The sequence below is a fragment of the Hemicordylus capensis genome, chromosome 4 (genome assembly GCF_027244095.1).
Source record: "Hemicordylus capensis ecotype Gifberg chromosome 4, rHemCap1.1.pri, whole genome shotgun sequence".
Lineage (NCBI taxonomy): Eukaryota > Metazoa > Chordata > Lepidosauria > Squamata > Cordylidae > Hemicordylus > Hemicordylus capensis.
In genome coordinates this window covers 285635048-285662599 of record NC_069660.1, presented here as the reverse complement: position 1 = coordinate 285662599, position 27552 = coordinate 285635048, and the positions used below count along the sequence as shown (strand labels likewise).

The 27552-nt window shown below is 42.0% G+C and overlaps 1 protein-coding gene and 1 long non-coding RNA gene across 2 annotated transcripts in view; one reads left to right on the top strand and one right to left on the bottom strand.

Moving 5' to 3' along the window:
• The window catches only part of STK3 (serine/threonine kinase 3), a 198071-nt gene that overhangs the window by 62435 nt on the left and 108084 nt on the right, over positions 1–27552 (top strand). The window contains exons 7-8 of the mRNA XM_053248375.1: positions 12501–12638; positions 15238–15363. Coding sequence (XP_053104350.1) covers positions 12501–12638; positions 15238–15363 — 264 coding nt within the window. The remainder of the gene's footprint in view (positions 1–12500; positions 12639–15237; positions 15364–27552) is intronic.
• Positions 12283–27552, bottom strand: part of LOC128324160 (uncharacterized) — a 29894-nt gene continuing 14624 nt past the window's right edge. Inside the window, exons 3-7 of the long non-coding RNA XR_008306676.1 lie at positions 16321–16481; positions 14923–15013; positions 13671–13758; positions 12728–12840; positions 12283–12424 (exon numbers count right to left, since the gene is read on the bottom strand). This is a non-coding gene — a long non-coding RNA (uncharacterized LOC128324160). The remainder of the gene's footprint in view (positions 12425–12727; positions 12841–13670; positions 13759–14922; positions 15014–16320; positions 16482–27552) is intronic.

Genomic DNA, 27552 nt, shown 5'->3' with positions numbered 1-27552 from the left:
AGACAGGAAGTTCTTAATACTCTTCCTGCTTGGGAAGAGAGAACCATAAACGGCTCTTACTGGGTGGGGTGAGACTAGGCCTCTAAAGACTGGAGGGCTACTGCAGTGCAGCAATGTGCCACAAGGGGTGGCAGCAGTGTACAGAGCCCCCACTTAGGCAGAACCTGACAGTCCTTTTACTACCCTCTGTTTTTACATGATCAAGGCAGATCCACATTTAAAGGCCTGGATCTACTGGCATCGTGTGATCCTAACTGGATGTTGGATAACTTTTCTTTCTTTCTTTCTTTCTTTCTTTCTTTCTTTCTTTCTTTCTTTCTTTCTTTCTTTCTTTCTTTCTTTCTTTCTTTCTTTCTTCGATTTCTATACTGCCCTTCCAAAAATGGCTCAGGGCAGTTCACACAGAGAAATAACAAATAAACAAAATGGATCCCTGTCCCCAAAGGGCTCACAATCTAAAAAGAAACATAAGATAGACACCAGCAACAGTCACTGGACGTACTGTGCTTCGGGTGGATAGGGCCAGTTACTCTCCCTCTGCTAAATAAAGAGAATCACCACATTAAAAGGTGCCTCTTTGCCAAGTTAGCAGGGGTGCTAACCTAACACTAATTAGAGTGTGCAACTAATTAAAGTTCATTAAAGTGGATTTATTTCAATGTATTCATATATAAGCAGTGTTCAGAAAACTACTTTTATTCACTTGACCTCTTGAATTGCTATCAAAATATGTACAGAGCTGTAGGAATCATATCTGTGAAGATAAAATGCTTATCACTTAGTAACTCATCTTTGCTCTTAATCACGTGGCAATTGTTCTCTTATCTTTTCCTTCTGTGTCTGTTATTACTGTACCATTGTAAATACAACATACTTTGTGATAAACAATATCCAAAGGTCATAATCTAAGTGTGTGCAGTTTATAGATTATAGATATAATGATAATGGATATCTAAACCACTGGTACAAACCATAAAAGTAAAACTGTTTCTGAAGTTTAAATTGAAGCTTTTTAGGACTATGTTGATGTTTTGCAAAGAAATCTATATTGTGTGGACTTTTATGTCAACCTTTCATTTATTTGGTATTTTGCGAAATTCCTCCCTTCCCTTCTTGAAGTTTTTAAAATCCTAAGGAAAACTTGCTTTGTAAAAAAGAAAAAAACCAGAATTCATTTTAATAGAATTCTATAGAATAGACTATATATTCTGAATATATTCAGATATTCACAGAATTAACTGAAAATCTTAATTTGTTTCAGTGTCTGTTCAAGTGAACATTGGCAAAAGTTAAATTTTATGGTGATGAAGGCTAATCTAATCTTTAGCCTTGTGGGGCTTGGTCTTGGTGGCTCTTTGAGCAGGCACTTATGTCCAGTCCTGTGCTTTAATATAGAAATTGTGCTTTGTAAAAAAAACAAAAACAAATTAATTTTTAAAAACCCAGAAAACGTGCTCATCAGCTTTATTTGTGTGTGTGTTTTCCTAATGAAAAAATAAATCATCTTAATCTGCTCAGACCTAGCATGACATCTTGTGAATGAGTTCCTTTGTTTGAATGATACAGATCTGGATCGTGATCCGTTGTGGTCATAAGGAATGGGTTCTGCGCCTGCGCAGGGACCTCGTGGGCTGATTGATTAGCTCCTCGTGACGCCCCTCCGCCAGCACGTGCCGTGCCGAGTCATTAAAAGAGGCGGTTGGGGCGTCTATTCTCCAGTTCCTCTTTGACCGCCTTAGTGTTCAAACCTCATAGCTGTAGCTCCTCGGATCTTAAAAATATCTTGACTGACTAATTTGGACTTGAATTTGACTTACGGACTTGTATAAAGGATATTGGCTTGGATTACGAACTGGTTTTGGCTGTGTTTCTACGTTTTGACTCGGATTGGCAATCTGACTGTATTTGCGTGACTGACTGGCTCTGGCGAAAGATCGTTTTCCCTCACTGGCTTATGACCTTGGACTGGTAAACTTTCTGGATTTAGCAGCGTTTTGTTAGCCGACAGCGGTTCACGTTGGGCAATGGAGGTTAATAAGACGTTTAAGCGCTTTATAAAATGCAAGGCAAAGCTTCCCTCTATGGACCTGCATGACGCTTGCCTGAAAAAAAAAACATAAAACTCGACTTCGAGTACCACGACGTCGGGGGCCACAACATCGAAACTTTCTATGGAGTCGAGCTCCACGATGTCAAGTGGGCAGCGGGATGTCCACAGAACTGTTCAACAGCAGTCTAAAACCGCGGTGTCCGGTGCAGCCAAATCTGATGACGACAGTTTTAAGAAACCGAAGGACGTTGCCAGAAAAGGGCACAAGCATAAGGACCGTGAACGCCAGGGAAAAATGACAGCGGTTGCAGAGCAGCCACCTATAAAGAGGCATCACACCCCTTCTCCAGCAGCAGCACAGACCTTCGAAGGCGACTCGGATGAGTCCACCTCCTTTGCTCACCGGGGCTCCAAAGAGTCTGTTACTCTGGCTGTGTGCTCTACATTGGAGGCTCTGTCCACGTCGACCCTGGTGCAGCTTCGGCCGTCGCCATTGACGTCGACAGAGCAGGTTCAACTCGCCCCTTTGATTCCGAAAACTCCTGTTTTGCCAGTGAGAGTGCTTCATTTACTGTCTCCAGCTCAGACCCTGATCCAATCTCCTGCAACCCCGAAGACACCAGATTTGCGGATGCGGGAAGCGGAGCATTACCCTGATCTGAGGGATTTGATGGACTCGGCCTCGAGTACGCCGTCGGGATCCACCTTTCAAGGCTTCCTGAGTGCAGGTCTTGATGTTGAAATGGAGGAGGAAGAGTCTCGGCGTCCTCCTAAAACGTCTTCAGGCTCGCCTCTGTGTGGTCTTGGACAGATGCCCTTGCTGCAATCTTCGACGTTGATGGGTCCGTCCATGCCGATGAACGGTTCAACGTCGAGTCAACTGCCCATGCCGGAGCAGCCTTCGACATCGAAGCCATCTGCTACATCAATCCAGCCTTCAGCCTCCTTGCAGCCCACGACATCGATGCCTCCCTCGACGCCTAATTTGTACGTTCCATACTTACTGCCAAGGCAACCAGAACATGACTGTGGCTTCCGGCATACCTTGCAAAATGATTATGCAGAATTTTTATGCTGGAGGGCTCGGCGGTCTTCTGAACAAGTGCAGTGACAGGCCCAGCGCCAAGCCCACATACCTTATGTACCTCAATTGGTGTTGGTGCCAGAACAACCTGCTGAACCATTGGGGGCGCAGCCACTGAATCTTCCGCAACTACATGTGCAACCTCCGTTAGCAGCACCACCCCAGTTACCGCAACTGCACGTGAAGCCTCCGTTGGCAGCACTATCCCAGCTACCACTATTACAGGCTCAGCCGCCTGAGAAGCCTGGGGGCAAGAGAAAACGTAAAACAACCCCGCCACCCTCTTCACCGGGTGCCTGCAGCTTGGAGGGAGATAGTTCAACTGGTTCGCATTCTGATAGCGTCAGCAGAAAGTCTGATCCACCTTCAGATGTACCACCAAGACTGTCTACTTCTCCCACAGAGGAATTGAAGGCATATCATGCCCTTGTGCGGGGCATTGCAGAAGCCCTAGGGATGGATCTGAAATTCCCAGATGCTGACGTCGTTGATCCTGTATACAACATGATGAGCAGGTCTAAAACTTCCCACCCTGTGGCCCTTACTATGATACCTGCAATTAGTAAGGCGGCTAAGACAGCATGGGAGGCTCTGCATGTTTCTGCTCCCACCTCAAGGCGTTTAGAGAACTTATATAGAATCAGCGAAGGAGACGATACTTACCTATTGTGTCATCCAGCTCCTGATTCGCTGGTTGTAGACTGCGCATCAACGTCCCAGGGTGGCCGCCGTCATACAACAACTGGGGATAAGGAGGGTCGTAAGATGGATGTGATGGGGAGGAAGATCCATACCACTTCAAGTCTAGCAATTTGAATAGCAAATTATGCTGCTTGCATGGTGCGTTATAGTCACCTGTTATGGGACTCTTTGCTACAAGACTCCATGTCCATGACTCCAGAAGGGTTCCAATGGAAGTTTAACGAAATTTATGAAAAAACAACAGCGGTGACTAGGCAGCAATTGAGCGCGTTTGAAACAGAATCACGCACAATGGTCATGGCGGTGAGCAAGCGCCGCCATGCCTGGCTACGTTCCACATCGCTACAACAGGACATGAGGGAGAGAGTAGAGAATCTGGTTTTCAATGGAAAAGGCCTTTTTCATGATGAGACAGATTCTACTAAGGAATCGTTTAAAAAGTCAAAATTCACAACACGTACCTTCATGACATCTGCAGGGCCATCCGCCGCTTCCTCAAAGGTCCGCTCCTTCACTCGCCAGAAACCCTACAAATACCAAGACAGGAGAGATTTTAAGAGGCAATATAGACCCTACCAGCGGTCTAAGGCAGTGTTTCTCAAACTTTTTGGAGTCAAGGACCGCTAAATTCTTTGTGCAGAGTTTCAAGGACCGCTACATTCTTCATGCGCAGTTTCCCGGACCAGCAGTTAGTAAAGGGGTTTCAAGTCTGTCTATCTATCTATCTATCTATCTATCTATCTATCTATCTATCTATCTATCTATCTATCAGACTTCTATACTGCTCCAAACATGCATCTCTGGGCAGTTTAGAATGAAAATAATATAAGCATTAAAATAATTAAATTTGGAATCTTTTGCAAACATGGAATATTAGGGGTTCTTAACCTTGGGTCCCTCAGTTAAACTCCCATAACCCCCAACAACAATGGCATTTGGCCATTATGGCTGGGGATTATGGGAGTAGAAGTCCACCAACGTCTGGGTACCCAAGGTTGAGAACCCCTGAATCTAAAAGCCTGGGTGAACAAATTTGTTTCCAGTATGTCTTCAGTATGTGTGGGGTGGGGGTGGAGGTGCTTCTGATTACTCAGTGGAGAGGGTTTGTCGGGCCATTAGAAAAATTCAAAAGCTACATGGGGCCAATGAAAACAACATACAAGCAAGCCCCACTGATGCAAGAGGGAAACAGCGTTCCCTCTCAAGGCACCTCGACCACAACAGGCAGCTGGGTTTCAATCAACCAACCTTTGGCTGCAAATAATGAGCATGCAAGAACCAGCAGCCCTTCAAGTGGCGCCCACTGCCATACTTTTTCCTCCATGCCCCCGCACCGTATACAGTTTGAAGCTGTAAAGATAGGGAATAAGATAGATGTAGGAAGATCTCAGCAGCACATGGAGGCAAGGCACAAGAAGGGTCCCATGCCTCCGTGATACTCTTCCTCTTCCGTGCCATGTGCAAAATTGAGGAAGTGAGTGCCTTGATTTCAGTTTGGGGCGGGGGGGGGTGTTGACTCCCAGTCAGGGACCGGCACTCAAGCCTTCGGGGACCGGCAGCGGTCCAGGGACCGGTGGTTGAGAAACACTGGTCTAAGGGATACCGTCAAAAGTCAAAGAATAACAACACCTGTCAGAATAAGGACAACCAAAAGCAGAACTTTTGACGGGATTGTCCGCCCACTGCACACGCTAGCAACATCCATCACCTGCAACTCTGCCTCCTTACCACCCATAGCGGCCAGTCATTCCAGGACCCTTACCATCGGTTCTCTAGTGGCAGACATACCATCAAACTGGCAAGCCATGCTCAAGCATGGCACAATATAACATCAGATCGTTGGGTGCTAAGGATAGTTCAGATAGGGTACGCGCTGGAGTTCAAGCTCAGGCCACCGTTCTCCGGTTTGGTATTTACCGCAGCCACAGAGGCTCTCCGAGAAGAAGTGAAAGTGTTGTTAGAAAAGAAAGCGATTGTTCACGTGCAGTGGCTGGACAGGCTGTCAGGTTTTTACTCCCGGTACTTCCAGATTCCGAAGAGAGATGGCAGAATCAGGGCAATAATGGACCTTCAGGGTCTCAACGACTACATCCAGACCAAGAAATTCAGAATGACAACATTACAGGCGATTCTCCCCTTTTTGGCCCAAGGAACTTGGGCAGCAACCTTAGATCTGAAAGATGCTTACTTTCACGTGGGCATCCAAGCAATGCACCACAAATATCTCCGGTTCATAGTGGGAGATCAAATATACCAATATCAGGTCCTACCCTTTGGACTAGCAACAGCACCAAGGGTATTCTCAAAAGTGATGGCAGTGGTGGTGGCCTACCTGCGGACGCAAGGGATGATGGTCTATCCATATTTAGACGATTGGCTCCTGGTGAGCGACAACAGGGAGTTGCTAATCAGGCAAATTCACCACGTGGTCACCCTACTCGAAAACCTGGGGATCAATATCAACTGGAAGAAATTGAACCTCGTCCCCAAGAGACCGATAGATTTCATAGGTGCAGTCCTGGATTTCGAGACAAAGAGGGCGTATTTACCTCAGGACTGTATTCGGCAAATACATGCGCTCATTCACAGATTTATGCAAAACCCGCTACAGCCAGCTGTGCAGGTCCATAAGTTGTTGGGCCTGATGGCCTCCTGTGCCACTACAGTTCGGTACACGTGATTGCGCATGTGCACGTTACAACTCTGGTATCTGCGCAACTTTCATCCCAACGTGGACAACCAAAACATGCATTTGAGCATTCCTCAGGTGATTTTGAAGACGTTGTGTTGGTGGTTGGAACCCGCGAATCTAGCGCAGGATGTTACATTCGAGCTATTGACCCCGAACCGGTCGTTAACGACAGATGCGTCGTTGACAGGATGGGGTGCACATTGTGGCGGACATTGTGTCCAGGGGATTTGGTCGTGTGCCCAAGCCAGACAACATATCAACTACTTAGAGCTGATGACGGTCTTCCTAGCTTTGAAGGCATTCCAGCCACAATTGAGGGGTGCAGTTGTCCAAGTAACGTTGGACAACACAACAGCTATTGCCTACCTCAATCGCCAAGGAGGGACGGTCTCCATATCGTTATGCTTCCTTGCTCAACGGATATGGAATTGGTGCGTTCACCAGAACATCTATCCAATTGCGCTCCACATAAGAGGCATAGACAATCACTTGGCAGACAGTCTCAGCAGAGTAACCAACTACAGCCAGAGGCACGAGTGGGAGATAAAGACTCCATAACTCCAGAAGGTTTTCAGCACCTGGGGAATTCCCACGATTTACTTATTTGCAATGCATGCCAACAAAAAGTGTGCAAACTATTGCTCTCGTGCAGGCGTTGGGCAGGAGTCCCTGGGGGACGCGTTCCAACACACATGGAGTGTGGGCCTTCTTTATCTCTTCCCGCCGCTCCCAATGATAGGACGGGTATTGGGGCAGATTATCCGAGACAAAGCAAACTGCATTCTGCTAACGCCGTGGTGGCCATGCCAACCTTGGTTTGCTCCATTGCTCCAACTGTCTCGAGGGACCTATCTCAGGCTCCTGCAGGCACCAGATCTGTTGCAGAGGAAACAAGGAAAAATCTGGCACCCAGAAGTCCACGCACTAAAAATGACAGCCTGGAGGATGAGAGACATCCTACTCAATAGTAGGAGACAGTCCACACGGAGGAATTATGCTAGCAAATGGAAATGCTTTAAAGTCAATATGAAGAGTAAAGGAGTCAGGCCCTTCCAGGCCACTTCTCGAGATGTGTTACTATACCTTACCTCCTTGAAGTTAAAGGGCTTGGCTAACGTGTCTATAAAGATACATTTGGCAGCTATTTCAGCAAAACACAAGGGATGGGATGGGAAAACTGTGTTCTCCCACCCAGATTGTAGATGCTTTATGAAGGGATTGAATAATTTATATCCACCCGTACGATGGCCTATGGAGCAATGGAGTTTGTCCTTGGTGTTGTCAACTTTGACAGAAGGGCCATTCGAGCCTTTAGCGACTGTACTCCTCAGGCTGCTTATGCTTAAGACTTCCTTTTTAGTGGCAATCACATCTGCAAAGCGGGTGTGTGAGCTAACAGCTCTCCGGGTAGATAAACCATACACCCAATTCTATACCCACAAGGTGGTTTTAATATTAGACCTGAGTTTTCGCACTAAGATTGTGACGGACTTCCATATTAACCAAGAAGTTGTGTTGCCCACCTTCTTCCAGAATGCGGAGACTCCCTTGGAAGTAGCACTCCATTCCTTGGATGTGAGGAGAGCACTTTTATTTTACTTACAAAGGACACAGAGTTTCAGGAAGTCAAAGAGACTATTTATAGGATTCAAGGGAAAATGCAAAGGCCGCCCTATTTCTAGGCAGCGCCTTGCGCATTGGTTAGTGGAAACTATCTGCCTCACATATAAGTGTCAAGGTGTTGCCCCACCAAAGACTGTGCGAGCGCACTCCACTAGGGCATACGCAACATCAGCAGCCCACTTGTCTTGCATTAGGATGTCAGATATCTGCATGGCGGCCACATGATTGTCCCAACTGCCGTTCATCAAACATTATGCGTTGGATTTGAGGATGGCGAAGGTGCTGATCCTGGAGAAATGTTCTAAAGAGGGTGTTAGCATGAGCTAGGGTGTACTGCACCCGCCTCCTAGAGGGAAAGCTGGCTAATCACCCATTCCTTATGACCACAACGGATCACGATCCAGATATACAGGTTGCTTACCTATAACTTAAGATCTGGAAGTGATCCGTTGTAGTCATAAGCCCCTCCCGACCTTCCTCATTGGTTGAATTATTTTAGCATATGCTTTCAGATAGGCAGAATAGCTATGACATTGAGAGCTTGCCTTCTGTACCCTTGGTTTTTCTGGAAGCTTCCTGATCTGCTGTGTAATTATCCTGGCTGAATGAAGCAGGAGTACCTGTGTTGGTCACTCATATCCTAGCTAGATGCTTGGTACAGCAGCAGCCTGGGGCGGTTTAGGTGCAGAGAGGGAGTTGAAATGATCTGTTTGCCAGACATTCAGTGTTGATCATATCCAGTTTTGAATGTGTGTGGTTGATGTTGGAGCCAAAGGATAGAATGGGACTTCTGATCGTGATGCTGCAAAGTAGCCTGGTGCTGAGCTGAGGTCACCCTAATCTTATTTTCTTGGATATTTTAACTTGCCAGGTACAGCTCTAAGTCTGCTATGAATCTATTCCAAAGTCTTATTGGTCCAAAATAAAGGAGGCCAAAAGTTAGATCTGCATTAGCTTGCAGACAGGTGACCTGGGCATAGGGGGTATTGTCCTTGTTATGAACAGATCAGTACTGACTAAACCTCAGATTTCTGTTGTTCGTTCATATTTCGTATGGAGTAGACTGGGAGAGCAGTTAAGATGTACCACCTCTCGAAGCTTATGGTTGCAATTGCCTTCCAGAGCCTTCTTGGCTAATTAACTTTTGACACTTTCATGTTGACAGGAAATGTGATGACTTTTATGTTGATGACCTGATTGACCTCTGAAATGTAGAAATCACTTTGGCTATTAGACAAGATAGCTCCAAGGCCCACTGTGTTTCTGCTTTGATGTTAAACAGGCTTGTACCAATCCTAATTAAAAGGATTGAAATGGGGATTCATGATGATTTGTGGTGCTGAAGGAGGCAGGGAAGAAGAAGAAGGGAGGCTTTCTTATCAGTTTCCTCTTCCTCCTTTCCCCTTTGCTTAATGCATCCATTTGCCTGCTGCCTCCATGAAGCCAGTGGGTAGAATAACTCTCTTGCAATTGCAGAACTACTTATTGGCATGCTGTTGTAGTAACTTGTGAACTCTACTATTAGACTAGCAACATGATTTGTTTTTATCTACTTCATGTGCAGACTTAGCAACTCTTCTGCAGCAAATTGGATGATGTATATTGAGCATTTAACTGTAACAAATGTTTGTTTGCAGTACATGGCCAATTATTTGACCATAAGCAAGCAATCTTTTAGTGTGCTTCTGAGCTACTATGGAGCTGATCTAAAACAATCCTGTAAAGTTAAATAAAACTATAAAGTGTATGGAACATATTTTAATAATCCTGTATATGGTAGCTTATATAGTAAGGTTTTTACTGAGTCAGTGTGTCATAGGTCAGTGTTAATTATTATATAGAACTTGTTCTGTGATGAGGATGATGCTGTATAAACAGCAGAGATATTTTCCCTTTTGGTTTTCTGTTAGCTACTGCAAAATTGCTATGTGAAGTTGAAGATCATGTGATAATGTATGAAATTGGAGTTCAAAAGTTGATTGTTGTCAAGGTCAGAAGCATATATACAGTACATTTTCCTATTTAAGTATATATTAGGTTTAGTTTGGATTAATGCTTAGTTTGGATTAAGGTTAAAACTTATTTAAAAAAAATAAAATTATAAGGTTACAACTATATATGGCCAGAAGAGTCATTGCTCTCCCCTGCTTGTTCTGACGTGCTAATCTGGAGATGTCCTGCCTAAAATTGGAGTAATATTCTGAAAAAGCATGAAGAAAACAATCATGGTAGGGCTTAATTTTGTTATACTAGAAGAGGAACTTGTTTTGTTGCCAGTTTGCTTTCATGTTTATAATAGTTTATCTGAACTATTTAGAAAACAAATATTTGAATCGACTTGGAGCAAGAATACAGCATAACTCTAGTTTCTACCATTTGGGTGGGTGCTTTCTACATTAGCACACATGTAATTATAATTTTGCCATTTGCACAATTACTCTGAGACCTTTCTCTTTCACACACCCACACAAAAGTCTCTGAGCCATTCTACAGGTGAAACTCGGAAAATTAGAATATTGTGCAAAAGTCCATTAATTTCAGTAATGCAAATTAAAAGGTGAAACTGATATATGAGACAGACGCATTACATGCAAAGCGAGATAAGTCAAGCCTTAATTTGTTATAATTGTGATGATCATGGCGTACAGCTCATGAAAACCCCAAATCCACAATCCCAGAAAATTAGAATATTACATGGAACCAAGAAGACAAGGCTTGTAGAATAGAACAATATCGGACCTCTGAAAAGTATAAGCATGCATATGTATTCAGTACTTGGTTTGGGCCCCTTTTGCAGCAATTACTGCCTCAGTGCGGCATGGCATGGATGCTATCAGCCTGTGGCACTGCTGAGGTGTTATGGAAGACCTCATCATTAGTGGTCTTCAGCTCTTCTACATTGTTTGGTCTCATGTCTCTCATCCTTCTCTTGGCAATGCCCCATAGATTCTCTATGGGGTCAGGTCAGGCGAGTTTGCTGGCCAATCAAGCACAGTACACTGTATACTTTTCAGAGGTCCGATATTGTTCTATTCTACAATCCTTGTCTTCTTGGTTCCATGTAATATTCTAATTTTCTGGGATTGTGGATTTGGGGTTTTCATGAGCTGTACGCCATGATCATCACAATTATAACAAATTAAGGCTTGACTTATCTCGCTTTGCATGTAATGCGTCTGTCTCATATATCAGTTTCACCTTTTAATTTGCATTAGTGAAATTAATGGACTTTTGCACGATATTCTAATTTTCCGAGTTTCACCTGTACATGTTACGCTGAGTGAGGTGGCACACAAGAACTGCCTTGCTGGATGAATTCTAGACTGCATCTCTTGAAGCTGCAAGTTAGATATGCATTCAAAAATCTATCTATGTAAAAAACTCCCTGCAAGTAGTAAAGTGACTCATCAGAGAGTGGGTTGTGCTAAATCTCTCTCTCTTATGGGCTAGTTTACTACACACATGGAGGTGTTATTGAGGAGCAATTAAACAAATGCCCCATTTCCATATCAAGTGGTACAGTCCAGTCCTTCCTCTTTGCTTTATACTGATGATGTGGGAGTTGCCGCAGCGTGACTCCTTTCCGCATCTCTGGAATAACATCAGAAGCCCCAGACAAGGTTGAAGGAATGCATATTGTGACTCCTCCCAACACCAGAGTTGCTTCAGTTTCCAGGAAGGATAATACTGGTGTGAGGGAGGAGCCATGTGTTGCTTTACATTTCACATGGGTACAGTGGGCAGGAACTATGCTGCAACTGCTCCCATGCTGTGAAGGTGAGGTAAACCCAGTGCCGCCTCATGTGTTATGTGATGGTTTCTAATGTTACCTGCTTTAACAATTAACCTTGTCAGTATGTATTTTTGTGAAGTAAAAAATGCTTGAAGTGCATTAGCAGATTAATCTGTTTTTATGAATCTGATTATTTTAGAATAAGTAAATGATCTAAATCATTACCCAGCTGATTGCCAATTCACTGCTTTGCATAAAACCGAAATATGACTTGTAACAGCTGTAGTGTCATGTTTTATGTGCTTAATGAGAGAGTTCTTTTGCTTCTCATCTAAGACATTGTGAAATACCAAAATCTCCTCTTGAGACTGATTAACACCAATAGATAAAATGAAAAATGATGTGCACAATGCGGTACAGTTTAAATAGAGGAAATTGTAAGGAGAAGTAGCTACACTGGCAGCAGTTGGATCTGCTTCTTTTATCTTGATGGTACTGCAAATTCTAGACTGACTGACTTTACTTCCTTTAGATTTCAACCTGAAAAATAAAGACCAAAGAGAATTGTTTTGATTGATTGAATTTCTTACTTATTTTCTCCCCCAACCCCAAACAGGCAATTTTTATGATTCCTACGAACCCCCCTCCAACATTCCGGAAGCCAGAGCTTTGGTCTGATGAATTCACTGATTTTGTGAAGAAATGCTTAGTGAAGAATCCTGAGCAGAGAGCTACTGCAACACAGCTTTTGCAGGTCAGTATTCAGCTGGTTCCTTTTGTGAAGCTGTAGGCCTTGAGGAAGCTTGAACTTGAACTGGGCAATATGTTCCCCTATTTACATACCTCTGCTAAATTGAGTTTTGGGCTCTGCTGGAAATGGACAAGCACGTTATGTTCTGTAGGGCATTTTCTAGCAAGCAGAAGGGATTTCTTGTCGCCATCTTCTTCTTTAAATGCTTATTAAGGGAAGGAAAGGGAAATGATTAGGTTTTCTAGAGCAGTCTTTCCCAGGCACACTTGCATTAAAAGTACACTTTAATGAAAAGAGCATGCTTACATTTCTTTTTAAAGTCACACTGCCCTCTGAAACACTTTCTTTGCCGTGGCAAAGCTGCCACTCTGTCTCTCTGTCCTTCCTTTTTTATCTTTATCTTATATAATCTTTATTCTTATTCATAGCCATCCCTCGCATCCCTCCTGAAGCAGACTCTCCCATAGTGAACTGGGAAGGATGCCTCCCTCCTGGGCCATAAGGGAATAAGTTTGCTCCAAAAGCAGGGAGTTTAAACTCTCTGCTTTTGGAGCACACAGCACAGCGGTTGGGAAACACTTCATTAGAGGGCAGATTCAAGAAACCATTGTCACTCCTCCAGATCTCTTAATAGCTCTGGTAATCAGGATGCTTATTTTTAGTCATGGTTGTATTGGAAGTGTTGCATTCTCTTTCATACTTAGTTCCTCAAGCAGGAACTTCCTAGACTGCTTCTAAAGGTAAAGTGTTCCACTTTGCTTCTAAAGGTAAAGTGGTTGCCAGGAGTCGGTGTCTACTTCTGGCGCCCACAGAGCCCTGTGGTTGTCTTTGGTAGAATACAGGAGTGGTTTACCATTGCCATCTCCCGCTCCAGTATGAGATGATGCCTTTCAGCATCTAGCAGCTAACAAATCTGGACAGGACTGCTCCCCCTCCCCACCCCGTCCCCATAGTCCCCCCTTCCTTGTCCTTGGTTCTTGGCTTGCCTCCTCCCCTTTCTTTATCATTTTTAAAATACTCAGCTGGATATCTCACAATAAACAAATGTGCTTGCTTGGTGTTGTCTTTGCTTTCTCTAGTTACAGTCCTTTTGGGGTGTTGTTTTTTCTCTCTTTCTTCTCTTCTGAAAAGGAGAAAAGTGCAGTTTCCAGGCATTCCTATATGAAACAAAATGCATGCTGCAACTGCTCTTCAGTGATTTGTTTCTGTATGCCTCAATGTGGCACTAGTAGCAGACTGTTTTGTCCCCCAGAGTAATATATATATTTTTTAATGGAGCTGAATGAATGCCCCAGTACTGTGTTTTCACACTGCAGAGTGCAAAACCAGGAAGGAAGATTTTACAAAAGTAAAGATTCTTCATAATGTTTGGCAGCACAGGAAGAAGGATATAACTTTGCTGCACTTTGAACTTGAGGGATGTTCATTGTTTTTCAGTGACTTCACAGGCAAAAACCAGTAGGCTCCCAGGACACTAGTACAACCACATTTCACATGCCATTCACAACAGTAATAGGTTTATGATCTATGGGGAAAGAAATGCATTTTCTCTAGTTGCCTATGTATCCCTGCAACAAAAGCACAGTCTTGAGGCTGTGTGCAGCAAGTGGGTAAAGTTGCATGACCTGCACTAAAATCTGTCTTGTGTAACAGTTCCTGAGCAGAAGTTACAAAAAGGACCTTGTTATGGCTTACTTAAGAAAAAAGCAGCAGTATTGTTAGCACCATTAACAGCATAACAAGAGGCATTTTGAGAGTATGCTATATTTGTTCCTTATTCTGAGAGTGATGAAATCTTGTAGAAGATTTAGGGATGCTGCATATAATTTAGGAAACTCCCCCCCCCCCTTTTTAAGAAGCGTCATTCTTGAGTGGTTTAAAATACCATTTATCTAATCTGGAAAACAATGTGAAAATATTGCTGGAAAAGAACAGGATTTTCTGACAGCAGGTGTTCCAACTAGGATAATATTCACATTAGCTGCAGAACAAACATGCTGGTTCTTAAACAGGAGTGTAAATCATGCTTTTAAATAGCTGGGGGTTTGGGGGCAAAATATTGTGCTCATCTTAAAGATTTTAATTTAGCTTCATTTGTGTGTCTGTTGCAACTGGCTAAATGATTCATTTAATGTTGGAAGTACAGGTTTGCTAAAGCTATAGTGGCTGCTGTGATTATGGCCACTAATTTGCATTGTCAGGTTGTTAAGATGAATTCAGTGCTCTAACTGCATGCATTAAAAAGTTTGTTTTTCTATGTCAGGGTATCATCGCTTTGTTTATTTACCACTTAATTCGCATTTCCTTCAGACAATTATATCCTTAACTGTAAAGCGGTTGTATTTTGTAGGAACATTCTTCTCATGGTTGCTGTTTACCTAAACAAACATAAAGGAAAATCCTATTTAGTTGCAAAGCAGTTAAACAGATCATATGCTCTCTTATTCCAGATTTTAATTGCTGTCCAAAGGGGAATGCTCTTTTATACTCTGGTCTGTGAAGTTGATTGGCATGTTGTTTTAACATGTTACTTGTATTTACATTGTATGTACAGATCTTCCATGGGCTTCGTTTTGTATAACCATATGGCTTTATTTTCTAGCATCCTTTTATTAAGAATGCCAAACCAGTCTCAATTCTAAGAGACCTGATTACTGAGGCTATGGAAATCAAGGCAAAGAGGCATGAAGAGCAGCAGCGGGAACTGGAAGAGGAAGATGAAAACTCGGTGTGTGAGAATCTAATTATGTATTCTATGTATTTTTTGCTCCTTTACACAAACTTCATATTGAAATGTTCCAGCCATGATCGAGAGTGTTGCATGCAGCCAGATTTTTCTGAGAGTATCCTTCTTGGAGAGTGTCTAAGCACAGCCTTCAGTTCACAGAACCATTTACCCGTTTGTCACGAGTGTTTCTTTAAAGAGCAAATTTTAAGGGGTTGACGAGGAGTAAACACATAATGGCCTCATGTAACTTCTAAAACAAACCCCGCTTGTGCCAAAGACCTACATTTTGTTTTTTTGAACTCAAGAAAGTATAACAATTTCTGTGGAAGCACCATTTTAACTTGCATTAAAAATGGAATGTGTATTAGAGTGCAGCATGCCCTCTTCCTGGATTTTGGCCATTGTTTGTCATATGTGGCCTACATTCTTGCACATGTCAAGTAATGCTTGTATGATTAACATTCTGTTTCGAGAGTGAATGAGTGTGTGGGGGATGTGGATTCTCATGCATATTAACATTAACATTTGCTTGTGTGTTGCCTTCAGATTTGATTCAGTTCTAGTGTTTTTATATTTAGCAAAATTGTTGTCCGCCCTCATAGTATCACTTTAGAAGGTTGTGAAGGCTTTAATGGTGCAGTGTTAAGTTAAATTGTCTTCTGTTAACTAGGCAAAGAGGCACTTTTCAAAATGATGATTTTCTTATATTAGCAGGGGGGAAACTGGCCCTATTCAACTCCCAACAGAGCATCCCTCCAATGGCTGTTGCTGGTGTCTACTTTGTGTTTCTTTCTAGATGATGAGCCTTTGGGGGGACAGGGAGCCATCTTCTCATTACTCTTTTTCTATGTAAATTGTTTTCATAATTTTTTCATTGAAAAGCGGTATATAAATAATAGTAGGTAAGTGGATTATTTGAACTTAGTGATGATCCCCTTCTCAACATGGGCTTTGCACCTGTGCAGTAGTCCCTGCGGAAGAAATCCATGCTCCACAAAGTGCTAATAGACTGTGTGTGGAGCACGCTGAGTATCTTCAGTGGCAGAATGATACGTAGCTCAGTTCCTTCTTGACCGCCATTGTGAAACTTCCTTTGGGATTTGCCTTTGTCTTGGTTTCTGAAAGAAAAAAATATATGGTTTGATCTTTTGCTTATCTTGACCTTTGATTGTTTCTGACTACTCTTTGCTTCCCAATTTTGATTTTGTTTCTAATAGACTCTAGAAAGACCTTCAAGCAGGGTTTTTCTTACCGCAGGACCCTTCTCTCTTCTGACAAGCATAAATGTTGTTTGCTTTGTCTCTGTGAAGACTGCAGTATACTGACATGTAAAGTTTGCCTCTCCTTTTTCCAAACAAACTTGGAAATTACAATTGAGGCTCTTTACAAATAGGCTCTATACCCATCAACGCCAGTGCTACATTCACTGTTATTGCCAACACTGTCGACATTGACCTTGGCGCTGTTGAAGTCGGGCTTGACTTTGGGGACTTCCATATCTCAAACCACCTTTTAAGAAACTAAAGATGTCTCCAAGGATGGACATAGACATCATAAGAAACACAAACATTGAGAGGAGGATTCCTCATACCTATCCAAACATCAAAAAATTTCCTCAATGCCAACCTCTTCATCAACAGCCCCAGCCTTGCAGACCTCTTCTCGGACCTATCTCTCAGGCAGTAAAAACCCACTGACCATCCGCCTCGCTCTTGATTTGCCCAACACCGGCATGGCCATCAACCTCAATGTCGACTTTGACATTGAGCCTTCCACTGTTCTCGACACCAGCTCATTGTTTGTCCTTGACATTGCTGATACCAGATGTTTTTGAATGCCATCCCCATTGGCTGTTCATCCTACTCTTTGCTGGAGCTTGTCAATGTGTCTTCAACAGTGCTGCTCTTGATACTGCCCTCAGTGTCGATATCGGCCCTGGTGGTATCTGCTGTCACAGCACTATTGATATTGATCTCGTCTGAGTGTGCTCCACCGAAGGACTCACCCACTTCTACAGCTGTTCCCTTGATGTCTGTCTTTGGATCTCACTTCCCATCGATATCGAAAGAGTTTCCATGCTGGCTTCTCAGATTACGCCTTCTGGGTCAGCCTTTTAAAGGGTTCTCCTTCCACGGCTTAGACATTGATGATACTAGCTCTGGTGCCTTGGAGATTCCTAAGACTCCCCCTGCATTTCTGCAACTCCCCCTGCAACTGCATATTGCTCCTCATCTCACTTTCATGCTCACCCTTGGAAAGAGAGTCTTCATTTTTCGCTCCCTTTCTAGTCCCCTTATTGGAGACAGCTGGACTATTGCAGCTCCCCTGGGGCCCTGGACCCAGGTTACATCAGAAGGTTGGGGAGCTTTAAGGACCCATTTTACATGAAATGTAAGGATGAAATCCACCACTACCTAACTGTCTCTTGCTACTGGAACTCCTCTTTTAAACATTTCCTGGACTCTCCTCCTGCTCCATGGCTTTTTCTATCGCAACCTCCTATACAACAGCCCATTGAACCTGCCCATCCGCCTTGTTCTCTCAAAAATCTTTCCCCCCCAATTCAACTAACTTTCCAATGGAAGAGACTAAAAGGATTCAGATTGCTGAAATGGCTAAAGTCCTTGGCCTAGAGCTAAAGTAACCAGTCCCAAATGTTAAGGATCCTGTCTATGATTTTATCTTATTTATTTATTTAACATTTTAAACCGCTGAAAACTTGCATCTCTGGGTGGTTTACAATTAAAATCATTTAAACATTAAAATCATTAACATTAAAATAATTTAAAATCAACATTAAAAATGAAAACCATAAATCTAATTAAAAGCCTGTTTGAATAAATGAGTCTTCAGTGACTTTTTAAAAGTTGCCAGAAATGAGGAGGCTCTTATTTCAACAGGGAGTGCATTCCAAAGTCCAGGGGCAGCAACGGAGAAGGCCCGTTCCCTAGTAGCTGCCAAACAAGTTGGCGGCAACTGCAGACAAACCTCTCCAGATGATCTCAACAGTCAGTGGGGCTCATGGTGAAGAAGGCATTCTCTTAAATACCCAGGTTCTAAACCAGGCCTGCTCCACTTCGGCCCTCCTGCAGATGTTGGCCTAGAACTCCCATAATCCCTGGCTATTGGCTACAGTGGCTGGGAATTATGGGAGTTGTAGTCCAAAAACAGCTGGGGGGCCTAAGTTGAGCAGGCCTGGTCTAAACTGTTTAGGGCTTTATAGGTAATAACCAGCACCTTGTATTTTGCCGGAAACATATCAGCAGCCAGTGTAGTTCTTTCAACACAGGAGTAATATGGTTTCTCCTAGATGACCCGGAGACCAACCTGGCTATCACGTTCTGAACCAACTGCAGTTTTGTCACCTCAACTATGACATCTCCTCCTGCAGCACTACCCATGCTTGTTACAAGTATTGATTAATTCAGCTAAATTAGTACGGGATGCTTCATCAACTACCACCTCCATCTCCAAATGACTGGATAATTTTTAAAGAGTCAAAGAGGATGATTGCAAGTATCTATTTAAACATCATCCTCTGAACTCACTAGTTGTGGACTGTGCAATGGGCAGTAAGTCAGGCTGAAAGCACACTGCACTTGATAATAAAGAAGGCAGAAAACTAGATTTTGTTGGTTGGAAAATTTATTCTTCATCCTCTCTCTGTCGATGAAAATTGCTAACTTGATGGCCCTCATGGCCAAGTATCATTACTCAGTTTAGGAAGGCTTTGCAGATGACCTCAAGGGTGCTCCTGAGGTGATCCAAACCCAGTTTGAGATTCTTGCAAAATTGGTGGACATTACATGCCAACATTTGAGCACTGCAAAACATCTTATAGACATGGAATCCCGCACCTTGACTAGTGCCATGTCATTAAGATGACATGCCTGGGTCCATTCATCCTCTCTACGTCCATACATGAGAGACAAAATTGAAGACTTCCCCTTCAATGGAGAAGGTAACTCTAGTTCTTAAACAAATGAAATGATGGAAAGAATGAAAAAGTCTTGCTATACAGATAGAACCTTTACATCTTAAGCTACTCTTCAGTCTTATTCTCAAAGTTTTAAGAGATTTGACAGACCCAGCTACCAGTATAATCCGTCTGAGCATGGAGATAATAGGAAGTATTTTCAGTACTCTCAAAAACACTTTTTTCCTCAAAGACATAGGCAGCAACAACAAAAAACCAAACATCAGGACCAACCCAAACAGAACTTTTGACTTCCTGGTTCCCTTGCTGATCAGAACTTCTGCGCCCATCAAGCTCGCCCCTTTCCTTAAAACCTGGTGTCCTATAACATCCAATGTCTGGGTGCTAAGTGTCATCTCTACTAGCTACGCCATAGAGTTCCATATGACTCACCCTTTCTTAGGATTAAAACACACCCTCTCAACAACTCCTACTTTACTTACAGAAATTCAAGAACTATTGTCCAAGGGGGCGATAGAACCAGTTTCGCAGAAGCACCAATGGGCAGGGTTTTATTCAAGGTACTTCCAGGTACCAAAAAGGAATGGTGATCTCTGACCCATACTAGATCTATGCTCCCTCAACAATTTCATCCACATGAATAAGTTCTGTATGCTCACTCTTCAACAACCCTTCCCTCTCTTGTTGGAGGAAGAGTGGCTTGCCACACTATATCTCAAAGATGCCTATTTCATTGTGGGAATTTGACCAAAACATAGGAAATTCCTACTGTTCACTGTGGATAATTTAATCTTCCAATATACAGTTCTCCCTTTTGGTCTCTCTACAGCTCCTCCTGTCTTCATGAAATGTGCGAGCACAATTATTGTGCTCCTTATCTAAGGACAGAGGGCATTTCAGTCTACCCATACATGGACCATTAGCTAATCACCTTTCCAGACAAATCCTTATTCGCCACAGATCCAGTCTGTGCTCGACCTTCTGGAAAACCTTGTGGAAGTGAATTGGAAAAAATCTGTCCTAGTTCCACAGAAATCCATATTGTACATAGGTGCCATTTTGGATGCAAGTGCGAAGTGAGCCTTCTCACCAGAATAGAGGAGACTCACAACCTTCAAATCCAACCTATCCAGGAAACACAACCCATCCAGCACCTCTTGGGTCTCCTGCTGTCCTGCATGGTGACAACCCAATAATGTTGCCTGATGAACAACCAATGATTTTGATTTTTGCAGATTGAGATGTGATATCGAACCAACTGTTCACACATTGTTAGCTTGAAAGAACAGAAATTCCTTGGTACTCCTTGTAAAGTCAACTTCCACAGATCTTCACTATTAGTTTCCACCTGCTCCCATGCCTTAAATAAAAATAATGCATTTGCATCTTAAACAATCAAAGGCACTTTCTTGCAGCCATAGAATCCATTTGGGAACAAATTTATGATTCAAAATTACAATTTGAATCCCTCCTTTTCGGTGAGAATATTGTAAGTTTTATCTGCACAGAAAGGCAAATAAAACCATGAGTGTGTGGAGACGGAAGCTGCTCTTTTGTTGCTTCTAGCTGTGATGAAGCAAAGTGGAATATTCTATAAACCAAAACAGCCGGGTGTAAATGCCTTTTTAGTTACTGCTTCACATGTTAGTCAATCAAGGAGATTTATTCTTTCTCTAGAGTAGTTCATCTAAAGTGTGACTCTTTTTCTTGGAGTGAGAGTTGACTTTCATATGGCCAAAGCACAAATGTGCTTGAGATCTCTCTCTCTCTCTCTCTCTCTCCCCCCCCCCATAGAACAGCAATTATAGATAAGAGTGGCTTGTGTGTAATCAGTAATTCCAATAAGACTTCATTTGTGTGTTCGCATTCTCCCTTTGTCTTATACTGCACACTGTAAAAAATATATCATGGAATTTAAATATATAGCTGCCAAATATAAAAAGCCAGCTTGAATTCAGCGTCTAGGCTAATGGAGTATAGCAGCTCAAAACAAAATGCAAAATCAATTTCGTGCACATCCCTAGAAACATAAGATAGACACCAGCAACAGCGACCGGAGGGTATTAAAGTCAATGCCAAGAACATTTTATTATGAGCCATGGTTTTCTCACCAGTTGTTCTTAGACTACATCTACTATGATTACTGCTGTTGTATTTATATAGTGGTTTAAAAAACAACAAGTGGCATACATAGAAAAATAAATAGGATAGCTCCCTGTCCTGAAAGGGGGCAGAAATAGAAGCAAGCAAATGTTGCTTTCCTAAACCTTGTGTAGAAGAGTTTAGGGTTACAAAACAAAATGTTCTTCCATCCATCAGAGAGTTTCTAAATAATTTATATTCTAATAACATTTATGGTATTTTTGATATTCCATATCATATTACTATTGCTATATTAGGTGTTAAGAAAAGTTAGCTTTATAGTACTTCCATTAGATGAATTAAAAGGAGTAGTTGTGTGTAGTAGACTTGATCATCACAAACTAGTTATGACGTTATTAGTACCACATACTTTCAAAAATTATTTACATGAACTAGTGTCTTCGATTTCTTTTAAAGAGCCCCCAAATTTTTATGCCTAATTTTGAGCTGCTTGTTATCAGTTGTGGGTGAGTCAGCTTAATAAAATTGGCTTTTCTACTGTCTCAAAGAAGTTTTTTAGAGGGAAATAGCCTGTGGTAATCATTTCAATATATACTGTGTGTCTTCAAAGCTTGAACAGGACACCTGTAGCCTGAGCACCTCTCATAAACAAGTAGCAATAAGTCCACCTTGTTTGAAAGCTGTACAGAATATGATCAGAAATAATGCTCTTGACACTGAGTTTAGGCATGTTACAGGAATAGCTTGTCTGATGAGAATGTATTCTGACAAACTGACATGTTTTGATAGGTGTTGAGGTAATTTTACAGATTTTTTTAATTAAGTAAAAAGTGCAAGCTGAGTACTCTACAGAAGGTTAATCCCAATATCAAAGTTAAAATGTTAGTTTAAGCATTACTAAACATGACCAATCTCTTCTTTTATGCATTTTTGAAGTGTGATGCAAATTTTGATTCTGAGGTCAGGCAGCTGTATTATGGAAACGTAAGGCAATTCGTTGCCTGGCAGCCCCCAAGAAACAGATCTAAATATTTATTTCTATGGATTTTTAAAGACATGAACTAATAATCTACTCTTGCTGTGTCTTTTTCTTTCACATTTAAATGTCTCCATTATTGGAAGATTGTTCAAATGTTAAAACACATCTAGTGAATACATTACAGCAATGGGCATTTGTCATATTTGGTAATATTTGACTAAGAACAAAAAAAAATGGGCAGTCATTTTTGTCGCTCTGGTATGTCTTCTGTCCATGCTGCAAATTCATCTTCCTTAAAAATAATAATAATTTAAAAATGGCTGTTTATTAATTATGGTAAATCTTAATAGAATTAGAAATTGATAGTAAAACAAAAAAACATCACGAGTTGAAAATCGTATTTGGTCTTTTGCTGACTGTATGAAGCTATCTTATATGGAATCTGACTATTGGTCCACCCAGCTCAGTAATGTCTACAGAAGACTGGCAACAGACGTCCAGCTTTTCAGACGGCTATCCTACCTGAAATCCTACCTGAAACCTGTATACAGGACAGGAAGCCACAGTCCACATGGAAACATGGTGAAACATACTGGGTCCAGATTGGCAAAGGAAGAAGACAAGGCTGTATACTTTCTCCCTCTTTATTCAATTTATATGCTGAACATATACTGAGAGAAGCTGGATTGGAAGAAGATGAGCGTAGTTTTAAAGTTGGAGGAAGGAACATCAATAACCTGCGCTACGCTGATGACACTACTCTGATAGCTGAGAATGCAGATGCTGTAAGCTCTAGTAATGAAAGTCAAGGAGCACAGTGAAAAAATGGGACTACAAGTAAATGTAAAGAAGACTAAATGAATGACAATGGGTACAGAAATCAACCTCAGAATTGACAATGAAGACTTTGAAGTGGTGGATAGCTTCTGCCTTTTAGGATTGACCATCAATAGTAAAGTATCCAGCATTCAAGAAATACGCCGCAGACTAGCACTTGATAGGGTTGCTATGAAGGCCTTGGAAAGGATATTTAGATGTCGTGACGTATCTACACCTACAAAGATTAGAATAGTTCGGATAATGGTTTTTCCCGTGACACTCTATGGATGCGAAAGCTGGACTTTGAAGAAGCAAGATTGAAAAAACATTGATGCTTTTGCTGCTGGAGAAGACTTTTAAGGATACCATGGACAGCCAGGAAAACAAACCAGTGGATCATAGAACAAATCAATCCAGAATTTTTACTCAAGGCACAAATGACCAGGCTCAAACTATTATACTTTAGACACATTATGCAAAGACCCAGCTCCCTTGAGAAGTCCATAATGCTGGGGAAAGTTGAAGGAAAGAGAAGAAGACGACAGCCAGAAGCAAGTTGAATGGATTCAATCATGACAGCAATGAATGCACCACTGAGAGACCTTAAAGGCCAAGTTGAAGAAAGATAATCCTGGAGAGAATCTAACTATGTGGTCGCTAAGAGTCAACACCGACTTGATGACACTTAACCAACCAATCAATCAATCAATCAACCAACCAACCAACCAACCAGAAGATGCCAGGGATTGAATGGGTGGCCGTCTGCATGCAGAGCAGATGTTCTGCCTCTGAGCTATGATCCATCCCAACTTATCTTATCTCCTTGTTTCCAATCCATTTATGTTTTTGTTGCATTTTTTCAAATGTACCTGTGAAAATACACAGGGTGGAAATTTAGTACTTAAAAACAGGCTACCATTTTCAGAGTTGTGTGAGCCATACAAAAGAGCTTGGGGTGATGCATACAGCCCACCTGTGGCTTTTAGTATTAATTCTTATGAAATAATATGTGTCAAGCAATGAACTTGTGTATTTGCCTTTTTTTGCAAAAATATAGTGTAATGCTGTATGGTTGCATGGCATAATGTTCTAAATGTTCATCAGATAATTAAATCTCTATGCCAGGGTGAGGCAGAGGATATTTTAGGTCAGGGATTCCCAAACGGTGGTACTCCCAGATGTTGCTGAACTACAACCTCCCATCATCCTCAACCACAATAAATTGTAGTTGGGGATGATGGGAGTTGTAGTTCAGCAAAATCTTGAGTCCCACAGGTTGGGAACCTCTGTTTTAGGTAGGACTGAAACGTACCCGTGTATCTTGTAAAATGGCATGATACCTTTATTCTGTATTAAACCATGGAAGAAATTTAACTGTTATCTGTAGGATTCCCCCCTCCCTATGGTACAGCTGTACCTCATTATGCGCAGGGGGTTCCATTCCCACATATTACCGTGGGTAACAAAACCATGGATGGTGAGTAATTGAGTCTATGGGATCGAGAGGGTTAGGTTCCCAGACTTAAAACAACAACTACAACAACCCCAAAGCACCAAACTCGCCTGAAAACAGGCTAAATAAAGTCCCCTGCTGAGCTCTGTGGGCCTTTAGAAGTCCAAGGATGCCCACCCCCAGCCCCTAAAATTTGTTTTGTTTTAGCAAATGAGCCACAAAATGGTGCTCTCCCACAAAATGGCAGTCAGAAATGACCTCTGAGGTAATTTCTGGCCACCCCTGACAAGTGGAATTAACCCCTTTTCTGCTGCCCTCTCCCACGTATAACCAAGTCGGGTGTTAAACCAGGCCATGGATATGTGAAACCGCGGATGTTGAGTCCGCATATAGGAAGGTCCACTTGTATTTGTGCAGGCAGTTATTGTTAATGACTATCATCTTTTAGAGAGATGATAAATATACCCTCAAATAATGTGGATGGTTCATAGGCTCTTCAGTGATGTAGCTATAGCTACATTGTTGACAATAGGACTTGAATATTTACTAAAATATATATATATTTGGTTATAAATCTCCTAGAGACATTGTTGGTTTGGCAGTATAAAAATATAATAAATATACATGCCAGATTCATCGGCAATTGCATTCTTTTCAGTCATTGATTTTTTCCGGCCATTTTCTCATATTTACTCTTGCATTTTGTGTATTCATACAGCTACTACAATACTTGGAAATGCTTGGAAAGTTTGACTGTGACTATATTCACATTTTTCCAAAGGAGATGGTGGTGTTTATTGTTTAGGATAATAAATTTTGCTTGTATGGAAGTTAGAAAATTATATATTTAACTTTACTTAATTGTCTTTGCTGCCCTCTAGTGCTCCTTTGTATATAGGCAGAGATCAGTTGAAATAGCTATTCTGTTCCAAGATGGATCTCAAATTCTTTATCTCGGGTAGCTACAAAACAGAAGAAATTTGTGTATTTTGTTAAACTTAGCTATGATGTAATTTTATAATGTCTAAAACATTCAAAAATGCTTCACCTCTTCTGAAGTCTTCAGGTATTTGTGAAAGACATTTGTGAAGGACATTGTAGAACTGGAAAAGGTACAGAAGAGGTTAACCAAGATGATCAGGGGCCTAGAACACCTTTCTTATGAGGCAAGGCTACAACACCTGGGGCTTTTTAGTTTAGAAAAAACTACAGGGAGACATGATAGAGGTCTATAAAATCATGCATAGTGTGGAGAAAGTGGATAGAGAGAAATTCCTCTCCCTCTCCCATAACACTAGAACCAGGGGTCATCCCATCAAATTGATTGCCAGGGAATTTAGGACCTGACACTAGTACAAACGAAAGTAATTTTTCACACAATGCATAATCAACTTGTGGAATTCTCTGCCACAAGATGTTGTGACAGCCAACAACCTGGATGGCTTTAAGGGTTTGGATAACTTCATGGAGGAGAGGTCTATCAATGGCTACTAGTCGGAGGGCTGTCGGCCACCTCCAGCTTCAAAGGCAGGATGCCTCTGAGTTCCAGTTGCAGGGGAGTAACAGTAGGGAGAGGGCATGCCCTCAACTCCTGCCTGTGGCTTCCAGCAGCATCTGGTGGGCCACTGTGCGAAACAGGATGCTGGACTAGATGGGCCTTGGGCCTGATCCAGCAAGGCTGTTCTTATGTTCTTATGTAAAGAAGGTTTTACCTATAGAGCAAGAAAATATACCCACTGAACTAAAATGAGCAAGCTGAACTATGTACACTGTACCGAAAGAGAGAGATTCTTCAGGTTAATAACCAATCCAGCTCGGGAAAATATTTTCCTGACCACAAATGTGTCTGTCAGATCCTCATCATGGAAGAAATAGAATTGCTTTGCAGAGGTTAATCAGATGCACTGCACGTTGGCTGCTGCATATGTTACAGAACACAGTTGTTTTATGGAGCTCAGCAGAAGTAGATGATAGAGACTGCTAGGTCTCTATCATCTAACTATGATAGGTCTCTATTACTCTTACGATGGACAACTGTATCGGGAAGAGTAACACTTAAATAATTGACTGCTGAATTAAGTATCAGTTTGACTTTTGTACATATAGTGCGGTATAGTACATATACAATGATTTGGAAACCCGTGGGATTTTTGTGATGAAAGCAAACCACTTATGTAATTATCTTCAGAATACCTCTAAAAGGAAAAAACAACATGCTTGCATAATCTGTTCTGTTGTTTTTTAATAAAACCTCATTAAAGTAGAAAGTTGATTTTTGGGGGGGTATTTTATAATGATAAAAGCAATATTCATATTTCTTAAACCAACAGACAAGGTAATTAACCACAGTTAGGCAGTGATTTAACTCCCCTTATAACATAAAAATGGAATTCATTGTTATCAGAGGTTTGGCGGGCAGTGAGTTGTGTGTTGCAGAAACCAGCTGAACCTCAGCTGATCATGACATTTCTCTAGTTAAGGGTTTGAGGTTGTTTTTTCATGTGTACACGTTTGTTTTAGTATAGTTTTCAGTTTTTGTTTGTGTGTGTGTTTCAGATCCCCAGAGCCACTTAAATATTGTTGAGATTGTTGTTCATTGATTAACAGTGGAAGGCGTTTCCCACCCTGAAGTTCATGGAGCTAAAGTAGAAAGATATGACAATAACTACTCGCTTTGTATCATCTGCAGAGGTGCATCTAGGTAATTTTGGAGCCTGGACCTAAAGGCCTTTGGAGGCCCCCCTCTCCTGCAAATTAAGCATCATCATGTTTGGACAGGCAACCACACCACCCGGGACAGACTAAAGACAATTTGGGGACCCCCAGGGGCTGTGGAGGCCCTGGACTTCGGCCCCAAAGTCCAGGGGTAAGAGCACTTGTGCTCATCTGTCAGAGAGA